Here is a 24770-nt window from a genome sequence, read left to right as displayed (position 1 = left end):
AGCCAAACCCACTGAGCACCATACTGTTTACCATGTTTGCCCTTTTGGCTCAGATGTTATGGAGCTATGGCCTTGTGCCTCCCACAAGGGCATTAACAATTCGATGGATATTTTAGTTGTAAGTAAGTTTCCCCTCCCAGTATTGAGCAGCATGCTGTAGCTCATGAAAGTATACCTGCCTGTCAGCCTTCACCCCAGAGGTAGCAGTATTTCACTGGTCTTGTATACTGGTCCTTGAAGATAATACCTTGCATTTCTATAAAACATTGTAATTGTGAGATGTCCAAGGGGATGACTCATGTAGGAGTCCAATCTGTCAAGCCTGGATGGGTGTTCCACGTGCATCGCGTGGGGAGCAGAATCTACATAGTTTGTAGTATCAAACATTTTGCTGGATTCTTACATTAGTATCTAACCCAGCAGAGTTCACGTCACATCAAAGGTGAAGCATCCAGAAGAGAAAAGCAACATTTAACGTGCCACGAGCAGCTGTATCACAAGCTGAATACTTCACAAAACTATTTAACAGAGGTGGCCTCTTTCAGAGTTAAGAGCGAACTGCTAACACCCTGCACTGGTAGGAAAATGAAAAATCTCTGGTTAAAAAAATGCAATGGTTGTTACTGCATCAACATAAGTAGCAAATATTTTTTCCTAACAACTAAACACAATCAGAGATGGGAAATGGCTCACCTGTTACTGGGGTACTATTCGTTATAGTAAATTTGTGGTAGACAAGTACAACAAACAGCTCCAGAAAAAAAAAAAAGTTCTTTGAGTTTCAGCAAGGGTGGAACTCTTGGAGTTATAAACTCTGGGAAGAGGAGGGAGGGAAGGAGTGAGGGAAGGGAGAATAGAGCTTTGGCTTTAAGTACGAGTGATGTCCCTGCAAGGAAATACTGCATTATTCTTGTGGTCACACAGGTACTATTTGTGCTAAGGACATGGACACAAAACCACCATCTGAACAGGATAAAAGCACCACTGCAATAGGCTCTCATGGACACTGGAGTTGGCAGTCACAGCAGAGTGGCTAGAAGCTGAACGGGCCATGGAAAGTGAGCTCTCCTTTGCCCACATAGTGGTGGCCCCTTCCAAGGAAGAGCTGAGACACAGGGCATGTCCAGACTACGGAACTCATTCCAGTGGTTCACCCTTGAGTTACTACCCCCAAGTCAGCCTAGCACTGAGTGCATGCTGGAGGAGAGCAAAGCAGGAAGGTGTTTATTAACCCTGCCCCTGCTGGACCTGCACTACCTGCATTTAACACGCTACCCCTGAAAAAGAGCGATTCCTGATCACTTGGTTCCAGAGCTATGGCAGGGGGAGCACAGAACTGCCTGTTTCATCTTTCACCAGCGCCAATTTCAGTTTAGAAAGCTCCCTGGCTAGGCACCACACAGGTGAGCAAACACCACAAACAATAGGTTTTGCTCACTGTGTGTGTCTTCGTTTCAGCCTTGTATCCTAATTACCTACATTAATCAAGCCCAAGTCCCTTTGCGAGCCCTTTCTGTGTTTGCCACAAGCACATACATTAATGCACTAATCTGTGTTCCTAGCACTGAGACAATCGGACAACAAGTTGTACAGGTAATGTGGCCCTCTGTTATCCAACTATTAAAGCAGCTCAAAACATTTGTCAGGAAACTGCATTTCTCACCACCTTGCCAAGTTCCCTCTAAAAATGCCCAGTCTCCTGGTGCCTTGCCTTTATCAGGAAGTGCACTTTTAATCAATCCAGAGCTGACATCCGCCCCCAGCCCCCTTTTTCTGTGTATAAAGACATCCCACTTTCCACACTCATGGTTAGTGACTGATCCTGGCAAAGGCAACACTCAGTGGAATGTATTGTTTCCTCTGTCCTCAGGGTGGGTGGGTGTCTTTAAAACCGATGAACATTAGCTGGATCCTGTATTTGATTAGAACAAGTGTCAGACATCCTGATAAATGAAGCTGTACAAGCTCAGACCTGCCAGAGCCAGAAGATAATGGATTTCGTGCCATGCTCAGTGCCTCCTGCGACGTCTCTTGGGGTCCTCTTTCATTCAGTTAACTTCAGGCCTGGGGAAAAAGCAAATCTCCAAACAAGCAACATGCAAAAGGGGCAAGTTCCCCCCAAGGAACAGCGTGAACGGGCAGGAACAATGCTGCATGGTCTGCCATGTGTGGAGCAGCTTTCTGGAAACATGAGTATTTGACATGAAGTTCCTGTTGGGCTGAATTGCTTTTGTTCCCATCTTCAGCAGGAGATTCCTGCCTCCCCCAGGCCAGTTTTTCAATCCTTGTGGGCTGCGTTCAGTCACTGGACTAGCAAAGGCCAGGCCACCCTTAAGAGCCCCAACCCTTCCTCCCTCCACTGTTTCCTCCTCCTCCTCTCACAATTAGTCTCTGTAATTCCAAATGAAAACAATCCCTTCCTCTTCAGACCCCCTTCTCAAGCCTGGATAAAAGGAAGGGGGGGTTTTAACTACAGAAGTAGCCACACTGCTGAGAAGAGGCCACTTAAGGAATTGTGTGAGGTTAATACCCCTGAACGGGACTGGCTACAAGGTGGTAGCCATGTGACAGGCCTGCCACCGACTGGTTTCTTTATGGTGGCTAGGTGCTGAGAGAGGGAGGGTGAGCATCCCCTCCCTCCCCCTAGCTGATCATACAGAAGAACCAGTTTTTGATTTTTATTTATCAAACAGCACTTCACTCTGCTGGGCTCAGCTGCCCTCCCTGCATCGAGTGCCCTCGGTACTGAACTCCTTCTATTCGGCTGTTGAATGCGAGCCAGTTTACTGATGAATGCTGGGTCTGATTGACTTTATCATGCAGCAATGAAGGGAAATCCATAAGGTTGGGGCGGGAGAGGCTCAATACCAAATTTAAAAGCCAGAGACATTGTCAAAGGTTTTCAAGACCAGCTAGTAATTTTCAGGTGCCCAACCGGATATCTTAAAAGGGCCCCGACTTTCAGAGGGCAAGTGCTCGTTATCTTCTCCAAAGCAAATCCCTTGAAAGGAATCAAAGTTAAGCACCGTGAATCAGTTGCAGTAAGTCACTTTGCCTTGCTGTGCCTCGTTTTCCCCACCTGTAAAGTAGAGATAATAGGAGCCAAACTTGACCAGATGAAGCTATTCAGTGAATATTGCATGTGGTGACAAATATTTTATTCACTGAATTAGTTGTCCAACAAAGATTTGGTCAGCTGGAGAGCTGGCTGCATAACAAAAATGAATTGCTGAACAACGTTTATGGAATACAATACCTGGTTAATATGCAACCAGCTGTGCGACTTGCCCACTTCCTACAAGTGCTGAAATGCTTACTGAGGTGTGTAGAGTGCTTTGAGATCCTTAGAAGAAAGACAGTAGAGAAGTGGAAATTCTTACTAATCTGGATCTCTCCAGAGCTTTAGCCCCAGATTGCTGGCCATAGGTGTCCTTACAGCAGAGGCTTGGCTGATCGGCTCTATTGCAGGTTTTTCATTATTCTAAAAACCTCAGCCAATAAAGCAGCTCAAGATATTTATACATTAGTGAACTAATTGGATAGGCCAACATGCAATAGATTCTCCCCCTCCAGGAGGGCCAGATGTTCTGCTCCAAAGAAGGATAGGTCTGTGAGTTTGGTTTTTTTTTTTTTTTTTTTTAAACTAGGAGGGTGGGGTTGAAGAGGTCACTGTTTAAATCTACTTTAAACTACAATATGACCTGGACAGCATGTACTTGCACCAGGATGAACTATATTTGCCACACTCTGGAATAAAAGATCTAGCAAATTAATACACTGTTGACCCTCTGTGCTGATCCCTAAAAGCATTTTAATACAAATGGGATTGCCTTCTCCAATCACTCACGATTGGATTTGCGATTACAGTCATAAAGGGAGTAGCCATTGCTTTAAATTAGCGTGGCTGTAAACAAAAGAAACCATCAGGTCTAGGGCATGTTTGGAAAGAAGTCTAGTGCAGGATGATCACCTCTACAAAAATCTACCTACCAAGCCAGCCCCCACCTTGTCCCTCCATCCTCAACCCCCCAAAATAGAAAAATGTAAAAAAACATTATAAGTTTCAGAAAGTGTACTGGGACTGCTGCCCAGTACAGTTACAAAAAGTACAGCTTACTGAGACTACAAAGTCAGAAGCTTGCCATCCACAGACAAATCAAAGCTAGAACGTGCTAGATCAAATGAAAACAATTGGCCTATGGAGAGAGTGAAACTCCCAGAAAAGTAGGACAGGTACTAATTAGAAACATTAAGCAGGTGTGTCTGCAGAGCAACCCACATTAGTTACAGGGGTTCATTATCTTGGTGTAAAGAGTAGATCCAAAATAGATGATCAACTCACTGCCAAGAGGTCTTTTAAGGAGGACTCAGCCATGAAGATATCCTCTGCTGTATGTAGGTATGGCTTAATTACACTTTAATGAAAGACTTTGCATTTCCATACCAATGATCTGACAGACTGAGTGAGTCTATTGGACTATCCACACATGCTCCTGTTCTTCTTGTCATTTACTTCTGGGCTACCCAGATCCTCTCTCTCTTTATAAGACTAGCTTCTCTTCCTATTCAGGAAGAGAAATCACATCCTGCTGTCTTCACTGGACACCATCGAATACATGGTTAAGGACCGATAGAGCCAGTTGGATATTTTGAGTCTGTCCCATAACGCTAACACCCACCACATGCCTTCTCAGCTTTTTGCACCCAGAGGTACCTACATGGTGTCAGAACCTCATCCAATTAACAGCAGCTCAGCCACACTGTGGGATGGGTATGTGTGCAAACTCATACCTCTCTTTAATGTATCCTCACCCAAAGCTCAAATTGATTTTTTAAAAATTATGGTACTCATCTCAAAATTACTCCTAAACCCTTCAGCCACAATTTTGTTATAAAGAACCTAGTGGGTTTATATGCAAGAACTTAGTAAAGCCCAAGTTAAATGACTTTTCCCTAACACTGCTCAGTTTGAATGAGAGCCATTGTTATTCAGATTAAAGCAAGTGTCAGATTAACAAATCAATGGGCATATGAGATAAGCCTGGTTACCATTGAAGTCTTTCAAATACCCAAACATATGGATGAACCAAATCTGAATTGTAATTGACTCACCCCTCTTTGATCTCTGTACCCTATAGGCTCCCAAATGAGACAGTGCCATCAGCCTCCATACTAGGGCTGAGGAGTGAAAAGATTCCATTGTGAACTGGCCACATACAATGCCTATTCTCTCAGCTTCCGTCTGCTGGATGTAGATGTGCCGTGGCACTTATAATTGAGACAGATCAGCTCCAAAATCAAACAGTGAGTAACCGAGCAGAAGAGCTCAATTGGGGTCATGGTGTGTTATGCAGAAATCATTTACAAACCCATCTAGTACAGGGTATTTTCCAGAGATCCCACATACCATTTACAAGTGGTCCTTGTACCTGCCCCAGAACTCTAACGGCTTCATCATTTTAAGCTGCACAGAGGGGCATCGTGCAGGAGTTTTAAAGGAGGCTCCATGGCAAGCCAGTACAGAGGTTTGTGGTACTCATGGTGTCCGAAAAGGCTATAAAGCAGCCAGCCCTTGAGTTCATCTTACTGATTGCTCTCAGATTCAGAGGACCCAGTTGCATACAACCGAGCACAGAAACCAAGGACTGAACTTCTAGAGCCATTGTACTTTATCCATTGCTAGCACTGACAATCACCAGGCATTCACACCTCTGTGGCAGGCATAGGACAAGAACCTAGATAAAGCGATAAGCACTGCACTACAGAAACCTGAGTGTCAACCCAAACAAATGCAGGATCACCCTTTAACCATGTTAAAATGCAGTCTCCTCCTGTCAAGTCCAATTCTGCCACCCTTACTCAAGTGGAAATCAATGGGGACTGTTCGCTAAGTAAGGTCAGCAGAATCAGGCTTGAACAAAACTGTTCGCCACCTCACCCAGCAACATCCCATGCCTGGCCTTGCTTATACTTTAAGTACTGCAGTGGTTTTCTTTATTAGATGGAGTTTTGTGGGAATTGGGGGGGGGGGAGGAGGGGTTTGCAGCTGAATTCAGGAGCAACTAAAGCATGGTCCTTCAAACCATGGAAAATACTTGGTTTTGAGTTTTGCTATGAACAAGATTTTCCTGGGTTTGGGTAGAGGCAGCCAAATAAAGGTTTGAATCATATATTTTCGTTATGTAAAAAAGTGGCAAGATTTCTCAAACAAGCCACATAACAAATATTTGCTAGGCTCAAGTTTCATCACCAACCCAATATTTGGGCTGGGTTTCCCAAAAGGTCTGCAGGAAACTTGCCAAATCCTTCAGCAATCTCCAAATCCTAGAGACATGAAAGGGAGAGGTCTAGGGTTTTTTTTTTGTTTTTTTTTTTTAAACCCTGAACCATCAAGTTTCGATCCCTAGGGTTTTGTGGCATACCCTTGGCTACCTAATAACCTTGGTAATTGGGTCACGCAAAGATCAGAAACGCCTTCTCTCAATTAGCAGTATTTGGCATATGATCCCAAGTTGAGCAGTTTTGATTCCATCCAGTAGAGGGCATACTATTCAGCTCCTTACAGGTATAAGCGTGGGGGGGAGGGGGAGGAGGAAATCACACTAAATAGGTGGTCACAAAACAAATCAAAACAAGATAGAAAAGTTCACCAAAACTGACAGACTTCACAGAGCTCCATTTATTGTCCAATCATGCAGTCGGCTTAATGCCACCAATGACGTCTGCTGATGAAATCTAAGAGTTCTCAGTGTGGCAATTATAGGAGCTGGCATACAAGATTTGGGGAAAGATAAGATACCTTTACTTTTTCAAATTAGAAAATTCACAGGCTCTTAATCTGCTTTAAGACCACCGGGGCCTACTGTTTATATACAGCCTAATTATTATGCTACCTTTATCTGTGTGACTTCAGCATGGTCTCTGGGGAGAGCTAATAGCTGTAATGTTAAAGATACAGTTTGCCAGAAGTTAGCAATGTACAACCTGGATATTTTGCACACACACACACACACCCCCCCTGCAGAAGCATTAGCAGAAAGAGGGCTCCACCTTCCACAACACAGATCCAGGCAGTACAGCAGAAAGAGAACCTGTAATTAACAAGCTTAAGGACAGACAACTAGAGCTCCCACCCCATATCAGTTTGCAGTGAGACCTGGCTTGAAATGCTAACCCGCTATTCAGTTTTATCTGAGCCTGATCCATTGCACGTCTGACAACTTCCCCCTCCACCCCATTAACTGGATTCTCTCAGCCTTTCAGAAACACCAGACAGACCTGCTGCTCACTAGCTACAAGAGCAGCAATAAATGGAAACAAAATCTGCTATCAGAATTATGTGTGACAAATTCTAACAAACTGATTGCAGGGTGGTGGGGGGAAGAGAGACATTACAATCCCCTTCCACCCACAGAAAGTGTAAAAGCCAAATCAAAAACTTTACAACACTAATGAGCTCAGCCTGCAATTCTGCCAGTCAGAGCACTTAGCATTCTGGTATAGAGATCTATTATATGAAACATTCTGTTTAAATGCATGGTGAACATAGGTTCACTTCCTATACTAGGATCCATCCATTAATTCCAACAAAGCCAATGAATTAAAATGGACCCCAAAGATATAGCTAGCTCAAGGGTATAATTTCTACAAGCTCCTCTGACTTAAGAGCCTAACTCCCATTTGCAAGAGCGACTTTAACCAGTTAGCTGCTGACAGTTTAGTGGCTTGATGTAAAGTTTTCACTGGTGCCTCTATTGAGGAGTGCAAGTCATGAGAATTTGTGGAAAAAATCTTATCCCAAACCACTAAACTGTCAGAGACTAACTGATCTATGAAACCCCACCATCTAGCACATCGCAGTGCTATGGGATCGGTGTTATAAGATCTTTGGATTTATTAAGATAACATAAAAGGAGGGACGAACGGGAGACATTCACCAATGCTGGACTGAAATTTAGTTAGGCCATTCATTCCCATTTTTAGCGCTGACTCACCACTGTTACTCTGGAGTTACACCTGGTATAGCAGCTGCAGCCCCTGAGCACATAATACTGGATTGTGTGAGTAAGTCCAGGTTAAGGCCCATTTCCAGCAATGTTTGCATATCCCGGCAATGAGGCCAGTGTCAGAGTGAGACATTCAGACTCACTTCTGCAGAGAAGAATTTGGTTTCTGATTTTAACTAAGAACAGGAGTAGGCCCATTGTTTGTACAACATCACCAGCATCGTTTTAGAATTACAGTTTATTTGGCAACTAGTTTCCTGGGTATAAAACATAAAATACATTTTTACAAAGACAAATTATGTTGATGTTTAAAGGCTAGGATACTTTGTCTACTTACAGGAGAACCTCACAATTCTTAAATTATTGATTTGAAAATTCATTAGATGGTAAAATGAAAAACCACCTCTATTTGGCCTTTGCACATTTCTAAACAAATATTTAATAGCCAAGTGTGGCATGGAAGTCTATTAATAAACACTTCATTTTTTGTTAGCCATTGGCCTACCCTGCACTAAAAACACTGTAATTTTAGTAATTACAGAATTACTGATGTTACTCCAGGTTTATGCCACTGTTACGGAGAGCAGAATTGGCACAAAGTTACAAGGTATTTTAGAAGGCTATGAAATACTCTGTTTAAAAATGGAATGACGCTTGTAAAAATAAGTGATTCCCAAAGATTCATACAATCTTTTTTGAAAGGTTTGTTAACCTAGTCACTAATTTGCATAATCCAGTAATCTACAATTGATCTCCTGGTCACCAGTGCAAATTACTGGTTCCACTGAAGCGCTATACATATACAATACGATTAAAACTATTATTCACCTCCCTGGAGACAGACTGCAGCTTTGCAAAATAGTGGACGTTATTTTTTACATAATGCAACTGGCATTGAGGGGTTGGGGTTTTTTTTTTGTTGGTTATTGCATAATGAGTGTAAAAACATTACAAAAGGCAAGGGTTGCATATCTTTATTGCAAAGTATATGTATATATTCATGCCCACAGAAATAGATGTGAAGGACCCAATCCTGCATTGCTTACTCTGTCAAAACTCCCACTGTGACTGAGGACTTTAACCAAGTATTTTGCTATTACCATACATCAGATCCTGAGGTCTACAGCTCCAGTGTTGTCTTTTAAAAAGCGTATCCCCTCATTAGAGTTACTTACAAAAAATACTTTTAACATGTAAAAGGATTTCAAGTGCTGATTCCAGTGATACTTGGTTCTGCTCGTCACAGGGCCAGTCATGCAGCAGTGCAGGATCAGGCCCAGCAGCAAGGATGATCAGAATTTAGTCATCCTCTCCCCTACCTTCACAAACATGCCATTCTCACCTAACTGATAGAACAAGCAAATTGAGTACTGACCAGCTAGGAATCCGCACTAGAGGAGGTAGAACATGCCAATTTAAACAAATAAAATGGAGTTTTCCAAAGGGAATCGTGCGCCTAAAAATCATTTACATACTTTTTGAAATCCAACGCAGTGACGCTGAAGTGTTGCATTAGTAGACCAGCCAGATTAGAGCCCTGATCTTTTATGACTCATCCTTAATAGCATAAGACTTACTTATACAAACAGTCCCACTGATTTCATTGTGAGGACTACTTGGGCAAGGGTGACCCTTGCTTTGCAAGAGCCCCATTATTCTTAGTTAAACACAATACTAAGTTAGCCACTGGTCAGTTTGGATGGAAGATTAAATTTAGGGGGGTGAAGGGGGAAATTTAGTACAGTCTGGACCTTGATCCTCAGCTGATGTAAACTGGCACAGCTCCACTGACTTCAACCTGCCAGTTAACACTAAGTGAAGAGCTGGCCCTTGATAGAGGGTCTCTTCCCCTACCACCATTTTTCCTACAGAGAAAAAAAATGGACCTTTAACTGGACTGGTTTGGGGGATTATTTTGGGCTCATGGTTTGATGAAGTTAACTTACAGCAAGACAATGTATATAACCATTTTGTTACAGTCAAAATGTTCATTAAGTAGTAAATTAGAACAGTTTCAGATTTTTTTTCTTAATAGAATTGAAGGCAGCTGGAAATAAGTTTATTTTAATTAAAGAGAGTCTGATCCCATTCAATAAACTTGAATGGGCACAAGATTAGACCCTAAATTCCATGCCTTGAGATACACAGGGTGTTAAAGGGACAGCATCAAAAGACCACACATTTTTGCCTGAAGTTTCTTTTGCTGTTATTACTTCAAGAAACATTTAAGCCCCCAATCCTGCAAATATGCATACTTGTGCTTAATGTTACCCTTGTAACTACTCCCACAGACTCCAACAGGGCTACTTGTGTGTAAAGTCAAGCATGTGCATATATGCTTGCAGGGATCAGGGCCCAAAATTCTTGGGCCTGAGAGACTCAAGAAATAATTACACTCCCCCCCCCCCCCCCCACTGGCGTTTACGTTGAGCATTTGACAGCACTAGGTAGGATCAGTTTCACTCTAGTCCATTTCCCTTCTTAGCATCGGTCTTTTCCACCAGTTGCAGAGGAGTGAAGAGCACATTTAAAAAGAAGGTTTCAGAGTAACAGCCGTGTTAGTCTGTATTCGCAAAAAGAAAAGGAGTACTTGTGGCACCTTAGAGACTAACCAATTTATCTGAGCATGAGCTTTCGTGAGCTACAGCTCACTTCATCAGATGCATACTGTGGAAACTGCAGCAGACTTTATATATACACAGAGAATATGAAACAATACCTCCTCCTTTGCAATTCATTTGCAAATTGGATACTATTAATTTAGGCTTAAATAGAGACTGGGAGTGGCTAAGTCATTATGCAAGGTAGCCTATTTCCTCTTGTTTTTTCCTACCCCCCCCCCCAGATGTTCTGGTTTAACTTGGATTTAAACTTGGAGAGTGGTCAGTTTGGATGAGCTATTACCAGCAGGCGAGTGAGTCTGTGTGAGTATGGGGGTGGGTTTTTGGAGGGGGGTGAGGGAGTGAGAGAACCTGGATTTGTGCAGGAAATGGCCTAACTTCATTATCATGCACATTGTGTAAAGACAGGTTTCAGAGTAACAGCCGTGTTAGTCTGTATTCGCAAAAAGAAAAGGAGTCCTTGTGGCACCTTAGAGACTAACAAATTTATTTGAGCATGACCATGCTCAAATAAATTGGTTAGTCTCTAAGGTGCCACAAGGACTCCTTTTCTTATTGTGTAAAGAGTTGTCACTTTGGATGGGCTATCACCAGCAGGAGAGTGAATTTGTGTGGGGGGGTGGAGGGTGAGAAAACCTGGATTTGTGCTGGAAATGGCCTAACCTGACGATTACTTTAGATAAGCTATTACCAGCAGGACAGTGGGGTGGGAGGAGGTATTGTTTCATATTCTCTGTGTATATATAAAGTCTGTTGCAGTTTCCACGGTATGCCTCTGATGAAGTGAGCTGTAGCTCACGAAAGCTCATGCTCAAATAAATTGGTTAGTCTCTAAGGTGCCACAAGTACTCCTTTTCTATTTAAAAAGAAATAATTTGTAAAACCAGCAAGTGGCTGAGGAATCTGGGCCAAGTGCAGTACCCAACATGAGTTATTCGAACTGGACTAGAGTTCAGGCTGATTTACGGATAATCCAGGATACCATTGTGCACCAAAGGTTGTAGGAATTCTGTTTTCTCTTACAGCTTTTCCTTACTGTCCCCAGATAACCACCCTTGAGGCCTGGGGACAGGGTGTTCTTGGGGGAAGGATTCTGGTTTAGACATTGTTGCCTCCACTGGTCGATCAGAACCCAAGTTTACTGACTTCAGAGCAGGTGGCAAAATACATCATTTTGGGGCACGCATTTGCCTGGGGAAATTCTTCTAGTGGTAGCACAAGGATCGACGAGGGCACTGTTTGACTGATCAACTTTAATATGTTGCTTGTTTTTAATGTTCCATGTCACGGTAATGGGTGCCTGACAGTCAATAAAATATTGTCACTTGCAACAAAAATTGAGATGGGAACCTACTTAAACAAACATGTTTTGCCCAGCATAAAAGATTTCTTCCCTCCCCATTTATGCTGTGGCTAACAACCATGCTCTGTACAGCTGATCTGCATCAAGTCATGCATGTACTATGGATATAAAAGGAATTTTCATAAGATAGTCATTACTCCTATGCAGTGTGCCCCAGTCAAATCTTCTGCCTCGTGTTTAATATTTAGTTTATCAAGTGACCAACATTGCAGTCTATTGGAGTGCTGCTAGTCATGTGAATCAAATTGCATGATCAGAACCTTAGGAGGTGAAGTTAAAAAAAAAAATCCCATTTAGATTGGAACACCCGGCTGGGGGGGAGGGTAGGAGAGGAAAAAAGCAGCAGATTTTGCTATCACTAGTGTCTTGATATTCTTTGCAAGCTTTTTAAAAAAAAATGTGAAGTGTTACGTGTAACATTACAGCCCAATTTGGTTTGTTAGTGAGGTTGCAAGTTTAAATTAAATCACTACAAGTAAAGAGATGTGAAAAATTGTTGGGAGCACGAATGAGAGCAGATAAGTAAACTTCTCTGCACTTTAGATCTCTGGGACTATTTTGAATGTAACATTATTGTGCCTGAAAGTTTAATATACAATCACACAGGCATCACTCCAGTCACCCCTCAAACATCACATGGTGAAAACAGGTAGCAGCTGATCGCTTCCTGACCTTCTCATTAAACTGCTGAAATAACGTGACCTGGTATTTGTTGTCCTTTGGAGCCCATATGTCCACTGTCCAACACAGACCTGGTCTATTAATTATCCCCCAACCCACTGATTACTGGTATTCACACCAACACAAGAGAGGAGTGTTCACGTTGAAAGAGGACTATACTTTGTTCTTACTACAAGGAGCCCAAGGTCTGTGCAGTTATTCCATCCTAAGTCAATTAAACAATTAAAGCCTGCCTCTTCCTAAGTACTCAACATCCTCAATTTTGTTTTTTTGTCGATGACGGTACTCAGCCCTTTGCAGGGCGGGAAAGAACGAACCGGTTTGGCAGTAGAACACATCCAGAAATAAAAAGTTTGGCACCTACATTTTTCAAATGACAATCAAAGCCTTCTACCTCCCAGAAAGCAGCTGAAGATACTCAGCTGCATAAGTTAAAGAGTTCACCTTGTCCACTTTAATAAAAGATACTAAGCACCAGGGATTCTCTTCCAATTATTTTGATGCCAATCGCTAGCATAATGTTCCATGACATGCCACAGAGTATCGCACTAATCAGATTAGCCAGGCAGATCCACCACCCAAATAAGCCTCATACCCACCCCCCCAAATGCATGGTCAACTTTGAAAAAGTTCAACAACTCAACAGGTGAGGCTATGAAACCTGATCACAGCAGACAATGTAGCTCCTCTCAGCGTCGTGCTGGGAAGAACTCATCACGTGCGTCATATCAGGCAATGTGCTTGAAACAGAGTAGCGCACTGAAAGCCCAGCAACACGAATAATCTTTGCCATCTGTTTGAACAACTCAACCCTCCTCAGATCTAAAGGAATGATCCCATGAAACACAAGGGCCTTGCTGACTGATCATAGCAGTCCACCCCTCCTTTCTGGGGCCATTTTCTTCATAACTCCACACAGTCACTAAGACAATGTCATTTGGGTCTGTCAGGATCTGACTGGAGGCAATAAGTGCCTTGGAGAGCATTTTTTTGTTGTTTTTTTTTTAAAAAAAAAAAGACACAGAAGTAGTGATAGCCCCATTTAAAATCCTATTGGACTCTTGCCTGCAAATATTAATGAGTGGGTGGGAAAAAATCCCCGTCGACAAATGATTTGGGGGTGGGCAGTACGAGGCAAGCTCAATAATAGCGTGATCTCTTTTTGAAAGAAAAAGAGCAAAGATCCCAAAGGGATCAAAAATGTTAAAGAGAAGCCATCCAAAAACAGAAGAACAAAGAAAAAGCCTTATTTAAAAATAAATTGTAGCTTTCGTTCCAGTTAAGTGCAACTCAACGACATTTGGTAGAGAAGCCTGCCTTCTTTGTACAGATGCTATGATTCATATGCATGAAGTTTTTTTTAATCAAAGGAATCCAGGTCCAGTCCAGGTCACTCTGACGTTTATTGCAAGAGACCGCTTTGCATCCTTAAAAGCAAGATCTTGCAAGGTTTGAGTGCCCTTAGAAGATGCCGTCAGTGGTAGTGGAGGGCACTCAGCACCTGGCTGCATTGGATCCTTGTTGCTTTATCAATAGTTTGCACAGATCTGCTGCAAAAGGTGTTGGAACCACACACTTGTCACCACTGTAAAGCAGGTATTTATAGTGCTGCAGCGATCATGGGTGAAATCCCAGCCTCGGTGAAGTCAATGAAAGTTCACTGTTAACTTCATTGGGGCCAGGGTTTTACCCCATATCATTAATAAACCACTTGACTCTGAGACTAATTATCCCCCTACCCCCTTTCTAGAGCTCTGACTAGATACCAGGGGGCACTATGGGACAATTTGCTCATTATGGCAATTGTGACGTTCCTATGGTAAGGAAGTTCACGGCTCACCAAGTCTCTGCAGAGTCACCGTGAAGCAGCACCTAACGCAACGGGGCCTGGATCCTTGAGATTCCTTAAGTGCCAAGTAATCTAAGAAGATTTTCATAAATGCAGTTATTACCATGCTTGAAATAGATAAACCACATGTAACCAGACATGCCCACAAGCCTGAATCTGCAGCCACAACTCTCACTAAAATCAGAGATTAGGGACTCTGCACTTGCAGGAGGATCAAACCCTAAAATTTGGCTTTCCAAGGCAAGGATTCCATCAGTGTTTTGTTCAGAGCACTGTACATTATGGTGCTATTATTTAGATTACAGCACGAGGGCACTTTCCACACACAGACAAAGCCTACAATCTGGTAGTCTAAATAAACATTCAGTGGGGAACTGGGGATATTCAGCACATTGCAGGAAGTGCTTGGCACTGCAGCAAACCGGCCCTACAGCAGATGGAAAAGTTGTTAAAAAAATATATAATAATCCAGCAAGCAATATAGGGTCAGTTATACTTATTGTGAGACAGACTTAAGTTCTTAGTACTATTTAAGAGTATCATTATTGCTGCCCCAAATAAAAATACAGAGAAAATAGTTTCAAAATATCATAGAACTGATATTCTAGGCTTGCAAGAAGGAGTGATTTTTCTGGCAGTCCTGTAAGACAGCAATTGCATTATATACCAGTCCACAAGAGGCTATTCCCTTGCCTCTCCCCACCACAAATGCACAAGGTTGTTAATGCTGCACACTTCAATTTTCTGAGACAATTGCAAAGAGGAAGCTTAAATATCAAAAATTCCACACACTACTTATAATTAGTTTGCAGTAATGGCTAGATCTTATTTCTTTTCTGTCATGGTAAATACTCTCATTTGAAGCAGCTAACATGCTGCATTAATTACCAGAAAAAATGCAACATGCTTACAGAATTTGTTTCCGTTGGATCTCCAGCTATCTCGCTATTGAAAATCCATTCAATTTTTCCCCCTCTTATCACTTTGCTGCTTCAGGGACTATATTTCCCGAACAACATTATCTGATTTTGCTTTATTTTTGCAGCAGAAGAAAATCATGTTTTGTTTCACTTCAACAACCCCTTTACCTTGCAAACAATTAAGCAGAAGAAAAATAAAAACCACCATTTTGCTTCTCCTTCACAAGCCAACATCCTTTATACTTTATAAAGTAACAGTTCAGACAAAAATGATATATTGAACACTATTAGTCACAAATACCATTCCAGAAAGGAAACTTATCTAGATAAGCAAGCTCTATTGGAAGTTGTGCCTTGCAGGAGTCAACTTTTTTTTTTTAAAAATATATATATATATTTTTTTTAAAGTTGTCTCTCAACTAAAACTAAGTACCAACTCCTCAAAGATCTACCACCACCTCAGGGTTAAATATCCCCATTAACATATTGCTAGGGTGAAATATACCAAAAAAGATCTAAAGTTTTAAAACTGGACAGTCCGATTTGTGCAACGAAGACTCAATCCTGCAAACACTTATGCATATGAGTAACTTTACGAATGCAAGAGGCCCCATTGACTTCAATGGGAATACTTGTGAATAGTTTTGAAATGTTCGTAAAGTCAGAATCAGGGGCAGTATGCATATAACTGAACAGTGAGTAATTCATAACAGTTTATATTTTCTGGTTATGTGAATGACAAAATAAGAAATTTTATTATTCAGCTACAGCTCTTTATCCTGTCTGACATCAATTTAAATTTAAAACATGAGGAGATTATGGAAATATGCAGGACCTTGAAACATGCTGAGGCTCAGTTAAGTCACTGGGAGTTTGGAGACAGAATCTTATTTCTAATTCATATGGTCAAACTCCTTTAGCTTATTTGGATCAGAGAGTTAGAAATTTGCAAAAAGTTATTTTAATGAAAAAGATTGATGTGCTGTCAGATTTTTAGTTTGTGACATTTATAAACTGTGAAGTTGTTTGGCAATTGAAATGTTCATTTTCCAATTGCAATATTCATTTTTAAATGCTAAACTTAGGCCCCAATCCTGCAAACACTTAGGCACATGAATAACTTTCAGGTATAATTTGAAAGTGTGCCTAGTGATTTAGAAGCTTAAATCCCTTTAAAAAAAGTGACTGTTAAATTCCCAATCTCAAGCCATTTTGGTGACAAAGTTTTACGCTTCATCACATGCTGTTGAAATCAATGGGTCCACTTGCATAAGCAAAGTTACAAAAGTACATAAGTGTTTACAAGGTAACGGGCTAGAGCTCCAACCCAAACTATTACAAGAATTTCTATTCCAATGAATCGCTTCAGAATGAACGTGAATAAATTGAATACTGGCATTTCCAAACGTAAAGCAAAAATATTTCTTTTAAATATTGACAGTCTCCCAACTCATTGCATCTGGGATTACATTTATGATTAAATTAGTTTTAGTTATTTTCCCCCCTTCACTTGTAAAAGATTAATCAACCATTTTATGGTCTAATTTAGATGCCTAATTAAAAACAGAGTTCAACACCTTCAACACCATTTTTGCTGATAAATCTTGACAGCTCTTCTCCCTTGTAACATGCAGGTTCTCATTTCAGAATACCGCATTATAAATGCGGTTAGCTTTTTTTATTTTACCTTAACTGCTGTAGGGTTGGCAGTACACTGTTGAAGTCCCAGAATTGGTAGTAAGAGATTTCAAAGAGACTTCTGTTTAGCTAGATTGTATTTACTCCTCTCAGTAACCAATGCAGCACACACTGTGACCTTATTTTATGTTTTGCTAACAGAAGTTGGAGGGCGGGAGTCGTCTCTCCCTCAAAATGCATTAAAATTAAAATTTGGAGAGCTTGAAATCTTCACAGCTGCTACCTAAACTCACAGGGTTTCAAATTTAACTCCATTTAGAGTTCTATTTTTAGTATTCCTTTACACTGAAAAAAAAGTTTGTGTTTCTTTAAATGTCAGTATTTTGTTAATCTTGATTTGACAATTTGAAATATTCATACCAATCTTCACCATGCTTCTACAGGCTGCTTATGCACATGCTTAATGCTATGCAACAGTAGTTCCATTGGCTCCAAAAGAGACTACTCACATGTGCAAAGTTAAGCAGGTGCTTGCAGAACTATGGTTTTTATAAAGCCTAGATTACTGCTCTCCAAGCCCCCAATCCTTTAAACCCTATGAGTAGTCCCATTGACTGCATGTGGGTAAACTATTTGTGTTTTTTCGGGATCAGGCCCTAGAACTGTAGATTTTAGAATTGAATAGCTCCTACCCCCAACCATGCAATTCCAACCCCACTGCCATTGAAGATAAGGAGTTCATAAATTTACTATTGCTCTGAAACGCCACCCACATAACACTGAACCTGGTATCTAACCAGTTTTAGCCCCATTAGTGCAACTCCAGTTTAATGAATTAATTATCTTCATTCTGCTTCCCAAAATGACTAATCTGAGCAATTTATCAGTGGTGAAACTGATCCTGTGTGTGAGAGAGAGATACACTATCCTAGTATGAACTACTAATGCAAAAAGTTACAAAATTAATTCTCTCCTAATTCATACAGATCTAACCACCACCACCACACAACAAAGAAGTTCCAGTCACAGGGCACACAGCACAGCCTGGAGTGATACCACTATATTTTTCGTATGGTCAAAAGAAAGATCTGGTTCTGCTAACATTTTCATGCTATGTGGTCTTGTTTCACTAGCAGAAGAGAATTTAATCCTAAATACATCTAAGCAACACACAAAATCTTGAAAGTTAAGTGGAGGGAAAAAAAAGTAGTGTTCACAAACTGAACAGTATTTATGGTTTTGTATAAAATAGTTCAGTTTTAAGTTTACTATTAAAACCTCAGTTTATAATTGGCCTGTGGATAGAATTTTAGCTTGTTAACCTCAGTAGAGGAAAACAAGCTAAAATTATTTGCACGATAGATAACTAAATAAATATTTTCCCTTATTAAATTTGCTATTAGACAAAATATCTAGTGTTCAAACACTTTTTGGCATCGGAGTTTAAATAACTATTAAGTTGCAAACATGTTGTATACTGATTTTGGGAGGGGGGGGGGGAAGAGGTGGACAGGGGAAAGAAAGAATCACTCAAAACCAGAGCTTTTAATTAGTATTTCCACCTCATCTTCAAAAGCATGTAAACTCTGAGGAAGTGATCCGGGACAGTATGAGAGTGAATAAACTAAGTAAAATCTGAAGCACTCCAGTCCTAGTCTAAAGCAAACTTGATTATGGGGGCAGATGACTGTTTCGTTTCTTTTCTCACAGCCGTCCTGAATCACAGCAAACAGAAGGGGGGAGGGATGGGAAGAAAAAAAAAACCATCACCCAATCAACATCTTTAATGAGCTTCATCACCCACAAATGTCTTTTGTTTAGGTTAATGGTGCCTTGTTATGCCAAGTGGAACTACTATTAAATTCTGATGCTTAATGCAAATGTCCTCCTCTGCTTTGCCACTGTAGCTCTTGGGATTATCAACCTATAAAATCATTACCCACTTAACCGGTTGTGAGCAGTGCAGTTTGTGCCGAAGAGACACTCTGCAGCATTACAGCCCCTCAAGTCTACCTTATACAAGTCAGGCAATAAGTTTTTTTTGACTATCCCAAACAGACAACATGGGCCATATGGTATATATAGTCTAAACCTTGATCTAGGGTAACAAATGCCTCTTCCATTCCCTCCCATTTTAATAATGTTATGAGCAGAGCACCACCACTGTTTGTGTGATGTATAAATACAAGTCATCCTTATTTATGGGCTAGGTTGTTACATTATTTTTCATAATCCCTGCAATAATTTAAATTACCACTGCTTTCAAGCAAGATGGGGATTCAGGAGTGCATTAATAATGAAGAGTTATAGAAAGACAAAAAATCTTTTCATCTATTTTTTAATCCTATGGGGGGGCTGGAGGGGGGAAATAGACCCTAGTTTAGAGTTTACAGTTCAAATACTGACACTGAAATTTAAATCAAATTAAAATAAATGTTAACTCCCAAGTTTGAGTAAAGTTTTGGATGAATTCGGTTGATAGGTTTAGATCACTGATCAGACCTTACACCAGAGCAGATTGCAGGAGAAGCAGAGAAATGAAGGTGCAGGACAGAGCACAGGGGTGGGAGAGAACCCACCATTTTTATAGATAGGTGTTTACATTTTTCCAGGCAATCATCTTGCCCTGGTTGCAGTAGGATCCTAATGCTGCTCTTTCAGCAGAGATTAGTGTAGAAGTTAATGTTTCTTGTCACCCTGACAGTTTTGCTCATTAATTTTGTGTTTAGTTTGGGGAGAATATTAAAAAAACCAAAAAAAACCCCAAACCTGTTTTGACTCCCTTAATGAATCTTCCTTGAAAGCAAGAATAGTGCTAAGATTACCAGTCTCCTCTGAGGCTCTGCTAATGAGCCTGTTTCTGAACTGCTGAATTAAAAAAAAAAAAACAAAAAAACTTGACACATTGGTGCTTTGAATTTTGTTGTTGGAAGATCTTGAAAAAAAAAAAAGGGATTCCACCTTTACCACCCGCCTCCGCCCCCTCCCCCCAAGAAAGAGTCCTAAACACATACCTGAAGTGACTAACAGACTTTGAATGGGCCAGATCCCATATAGTCTTAACACAGAACTCCCATTAACTTCAGCGTCTGCTTATGAGTTTCAGGACTGAGTTAAAATAGATCTGACTTCTGTACCATGTCCCTGAACGAAAGAGGGAAAGATTGAACCGAAGAGTAATAGCTAGTTTGGTTTCTGTTTTATTGCAACAAAATAAAGTATTTTCTTTTGCTGGACTCCACCACCTCTGAAATCAACAAGTACCCATTCACTTTAAAAATCAGCAAAGAATTAAATATACAGTACTAACAGGGTTTTGTAACTAACATCCCTAACGAACACTGTGGGTGCTACTGGATTTTTCACTTGGTTTACAGTTCATTTTTTTCCCCTTTCCCACCAAATGTTTTCCAGCTGACACAGATTATACCTTCACCTTTCTTTGGGGATTAAATTAATTACTCCAATTCAAATGGAAACATTCCTTTATTTAATAGAGTCTGTTCTGGAGTTAGAACATTATATGCCTGAATATGTTTTCAAAAACTAACCAGATTTAAAATAATCATCTTTCTTTTTTTTCCTTCAAGAAAGTCAACCTACAGCTACAAAGCAGTCAAGTATACAATAAGTGTGACGTTCATGCTTTACATTATTTACTGCAAGACAATCAAATCTGACTATTGTAGAATTAGACAACTGATTTTGTTTAAAATGCACCCAGGCTACTTTATATATAAAAATCGTAGGTGTATATATTTAATGACATGATTGTGTGACTGTCTATAGACACACGATATAGATCTACTAATTAGGCTTGCACACTCATGCTTTATTATATGCATTTTAATCTATAGCTATTTATTGATCCCCTCCCATCAACTTGAAGTCGGGTCTAGTTCTCAATTCGTCAGATGCCGTTGTCTCCTAGGATTTAGTGTTATCTTAAAGGCTGACCAGATTTATTTGAGCATAAGCTCTCCTGGGTGAAAACCCCACTTCAGATGCATTGGAAGAAGTGGGGTTTTTACCCAGGAGAGCTTATGCTCAAATAAATCTGTTAGTCTTTAAAGGTGCCGCCGAACTCCTTGTTGTTTTTGTTGATACAGTCTAACACGGCTACCGCCGATACTAGGATTTAGTGGAAGTTATTCACTTTCCATTTGTCAAAAAGCGCCACAAACTGGGCTTGCAGGAACTGTGCTCACAGCTTAGCGAAAAGGGACCCAGGAAGATGAAGGCTGTAGGTGAACAGCCTGCCCCTTCCCCCTGAAGTTGGGCTAACTTTTCTCCCCTGGATTTTCTGTACAGATCCGTCACCTGCTGCTCAGTCCTCACCAGCACCTTGAGTTTACAGGGTTTTGCTGTTCTGTCCCCCTGCCCCAACACCCCTGTAATACAGCTGCAGGGTAAAGCAAGGCAGCTCGCAGCCTGGGACATGGTGCACTAGCTGCCTTTCATCATCCAGCAAACTTCTAGACTTTTGTAACTCTTCAGAATAAAGAAATAATTAGGGAAGGGGGGAAAAAAAAAAAAAAAAAGGACAATCAAATCACTTCAGTCTCCCTGGAGCTGTATTTTCTCTCCGCAGTCCCTCCCTTACACACACACACAATTTTGTTCTTTTGGGGATTTTATTTTTTGCAGCCCGTATTTGTTCTGAAGACAGAACTTTTTACAACCCTGCTGCCAACACAGTTTTAAACAAAATTCAAACAAGCAAGAGACATCACGCTGGTAAGACAGACAGCCAAAGCAAACCTGTGTTTGGGCACCACAAGGCAAGCGGGGAGAAAGAAGAACAAAGCGTTAATACGAGACTGTTACTCTTCCATTGCTGTTCAGCTCGGCCGAGCCCAGACATGTTGGACCGCAGAAGTTAAAGGGAACGCGGTGCAAAAAAAGAGACACGAAGCGGTAGCAATGTTTCAGGAACTCTATCGATGGGATTCTTTCTTTCCAAATCCCTCAAGCAAATCGGGCTCAGATTATCCAACACTGCGGGGCAAATCTAGTTTAAACTAATAATTTACTGCAAACTGGAGTTTGCACCCCAGAGCCTCTAAACACCGGCTCACTATAACACAAAATTCATGACACTGGAGCAGCTGAGATTGAGCTGTCTCAATCCAGAGACATTTGACAGTTAACACTTTTCTGGCATTTAAAAGGACAAAAAGGATCCCGTGCATGTGAAGTATTTTCCCCTCTAAACTTTTCATGATCAAAATTTATTTTAAGGCAAAAAAAGGGGGGGGGCGTTTTATTTTGTTTTATCGATAAAACCCAAACAACGGGTCTTGCGGACGCTCAAAGAAAATTGGTTCCGTTCGGTTCGCGTTCCTGCGGAACGGTACCGGAGTTCTGGATCGATTCCCTTTTGCAAAGAAGGAGCCGAGAAGGGTCTGATGCGCTGGAAGAGATGCTGCAGTGTCCCTTTCTTCCCAACAGAGATCACTACATCCCTGCTCCATGCTAAAGCTGCCTCCCTCGCAGCGATCAAACCCCGTCTGGCCAAAGCAAACGACGGGCGCCAAAAATACATGCGAGGAATTAAAGTCAAGGGCACGTTTATACGGATACTGGCAAATGCCGAACCTGAAAAAGCAGCTCCTGGTGAAATGGTAGACGATGGGAAGGGGCACCTGCATTGCCCCATCGGTCACGAGAGTAAAGAACTGTTTCCATCTTCTAAATTGTGGGGACTTTCCCAGCGGCCTTATCTGGGCTTTTTAATCACCAGCTGAGCTGCATTCAGCAAACAGAACCGGGACACAGCGGCTGACTTTTTGTCAGCCAACAGCCTGACCGAGAACACCAGTCCTAACCATTCGGGGTAATCTTACAAATTATGGGCCGATCCTGGCTCAGTGGCCCAGATGGCTATTGCCGGACATAGCAGCAGAATCTAGGCGCCCGATCCTTCCATAAACCAGGTGCCCCCCGGATTTCTTCGCCGATTTGTCAGAAACAAGGAACGGATCTAACCAAAGGGCTTCCCCTCTGGGGCATTCCCCTCGTGTAGCTCGCCGCCTTATGAGGGGATAGTAGAAAGTAGCTGAATGGTTCTCCAGGATTCAAATTTAATTGGAGGGAGAAGCCACTATTTTTTGCAATTTCTATATCGCGCTGAGAGACAAACAATCCCACCCTCCGCCCCCTCCGATAGCGGAGCAGTACAACCACTGCGGAGCCAACTAGAGAAGAAAAATAAACTTTCTACATTTTTCCCCCTGGAGTCTCTGCGGTAATGGGAATCCCCAGCGGACATATCGATTTTTTTACATATATAAAGTAGAGCTCCCCATCTATTTCCACAGAGGGCAGTTTACAGGAAATCTTGTCCTGCTGCAGAAATTAGAAAGGGAAAAATACACACTGGGTGGGTCTAGGTGGGCCAGGGCAAAAGCCAATCCGGAGCTGCACCTCATTTAGACCTTTTCCTGCCGCAAAAAGCGAAGTTAGGGAAAGCTCCGGGAGCAGCATCTCTTGTATGTTCAGAGTGGGGGAGGAGGGAGGGGGCGATTCCTGCTGCTGATCTGAGGCTATAAATTATGGATCTGTATAAAAGGTGTAAGTGGAAACCCCCCCCCTCCCCTGGAGGGGGAAATGAAGCAGAAATGGCCTGGAGGGTGAGGAAGTTGATTTATGGGTTTGGTCCAAGTGACCCCGCAGGGGTTAAGTTTCAATCACGCACACGCATCAGGAGGCACATGGAGGGGAGGGGGCAGGGGGGTACCTGTACCAGGCGAAGCCCCGCTCGTAGTTGCGGTCGAAGAAGTGGGGCTCGGCCCCCACGGCCCGGATGTCGGGGTGCACCCTCAGGAACTCCAGCAGCGCCCGCGTGCCGCCCTTCTTCACCCCGATGATGATGGCCTGCGGCAGCTTCTTGGTGCCGGAGCCGTTGAAGAAGCTGGAGATGGGGCTGGTGGGGTCGGGGGACGCGCTCTGCTCCTCCCGCAGCTCCGAGGGGGAAGCCGCGGCGGGACCCGCCAGCCCCTGGGCTCCCCCGGAAGGCGCCCGGCGCAGCAGCTTGGAAAGCACCTGGAGACCCTCTCCGCGCGCTCCAGCGGTGGCGGCAGCCTCCCCGGCCCCGGCAGCGGCAGCGGGCCTCCCCGCGAGGCCGGGCACGGAGGCGCAGGAGCCGGCGCAGGAGTAGAACATGTAGAGCCAGAGGAAGAGCATGATGCAGAGCAGCAGGAGTTTCCGTCTCACCGGGAGGAGCGGCGGCGGCGGCTGCAGGGCGCTGGGCGCATCGAGGCAGCAGATCAGGCGCTGTCCCATATGCCCGCCTGCGCGCCGGGCAGCATGGCTCAGCGCACGGGCACCGCCGCGGGGGTTGCTCCCGGGCCCCGCCAGTCGAGCCCCAGCGCCGCGCGGGGGTGCCCCTCCGCCCAGCCGCTCAGGAGCCGCGCTGGGCTGCGCTCCCGGAGAGAGGCTAGCGCGGGGAGGCTCGGGGTGCCATGCCGCGCTCCCCGGGGCGCACGGCCAGTGCCCCAGGGCAAGTCACTCAGCAGGCTCCGCGCCGCGCGCCCAGCATCGCCGCCTCTGCCCCAGCGCCCCGCGGCTGCTCCCCGGGAGCCTGCCTGCGACCGGCCCCTGGCAGAGCCTCCCCCGGACTGCCCGAGCGCCGGCCTCCAGCGGGCAGCCCCTCAGCCCGGCGAGGAGGGGTGGGAAGCGGTCGCCCGTGAT

The 24770-nt window shown here is 42.9% G+C and overlaps 1 protein-coding gene across 1 annotated transcript in view; it reads right to left on the bottom strand.

Moving 5' to 3' along the window:
• The window catches only part of LOC144274638 (heparan sulfate glucosamine 3-O-sulfotransferase 3B1-like), a 43755-nt gene extending 19393 nt beyond the window's left edge, over positions 1 to 24362 (bottom strand). Inside the window, exon 1 of the mRNA XM_077833622.1 lies at positions 23818 to 24362. Within this exon, the coding sequence (XP_077689748.1) occupies positions 23818 to 24362 (545 nt within the window). The remainder of the gene's footprint in view (positions 1 to 23817) is intronic.
• Positions 24363 to 24770: the final 408 nt, after the last annotated feature.

This window comes from Eretmochelys imbricata, chromosome 14 (genome assembly GCF_965152235.1).
Source record: "Eretmochelys imbricata isolate rEreImb1 chromosome 14, rEreImb1.hap1, whole genome shotgun sequence".
NCBI classification, from domain to species: Eukaryota; Metazoa; Chordata; order Testudines; family Cheloniidae; genus Eretmochelys; species Eretmochelys imbricata.
This window is presented reverse-complemented; position numbering and strand designations above follow the sequence as displayed.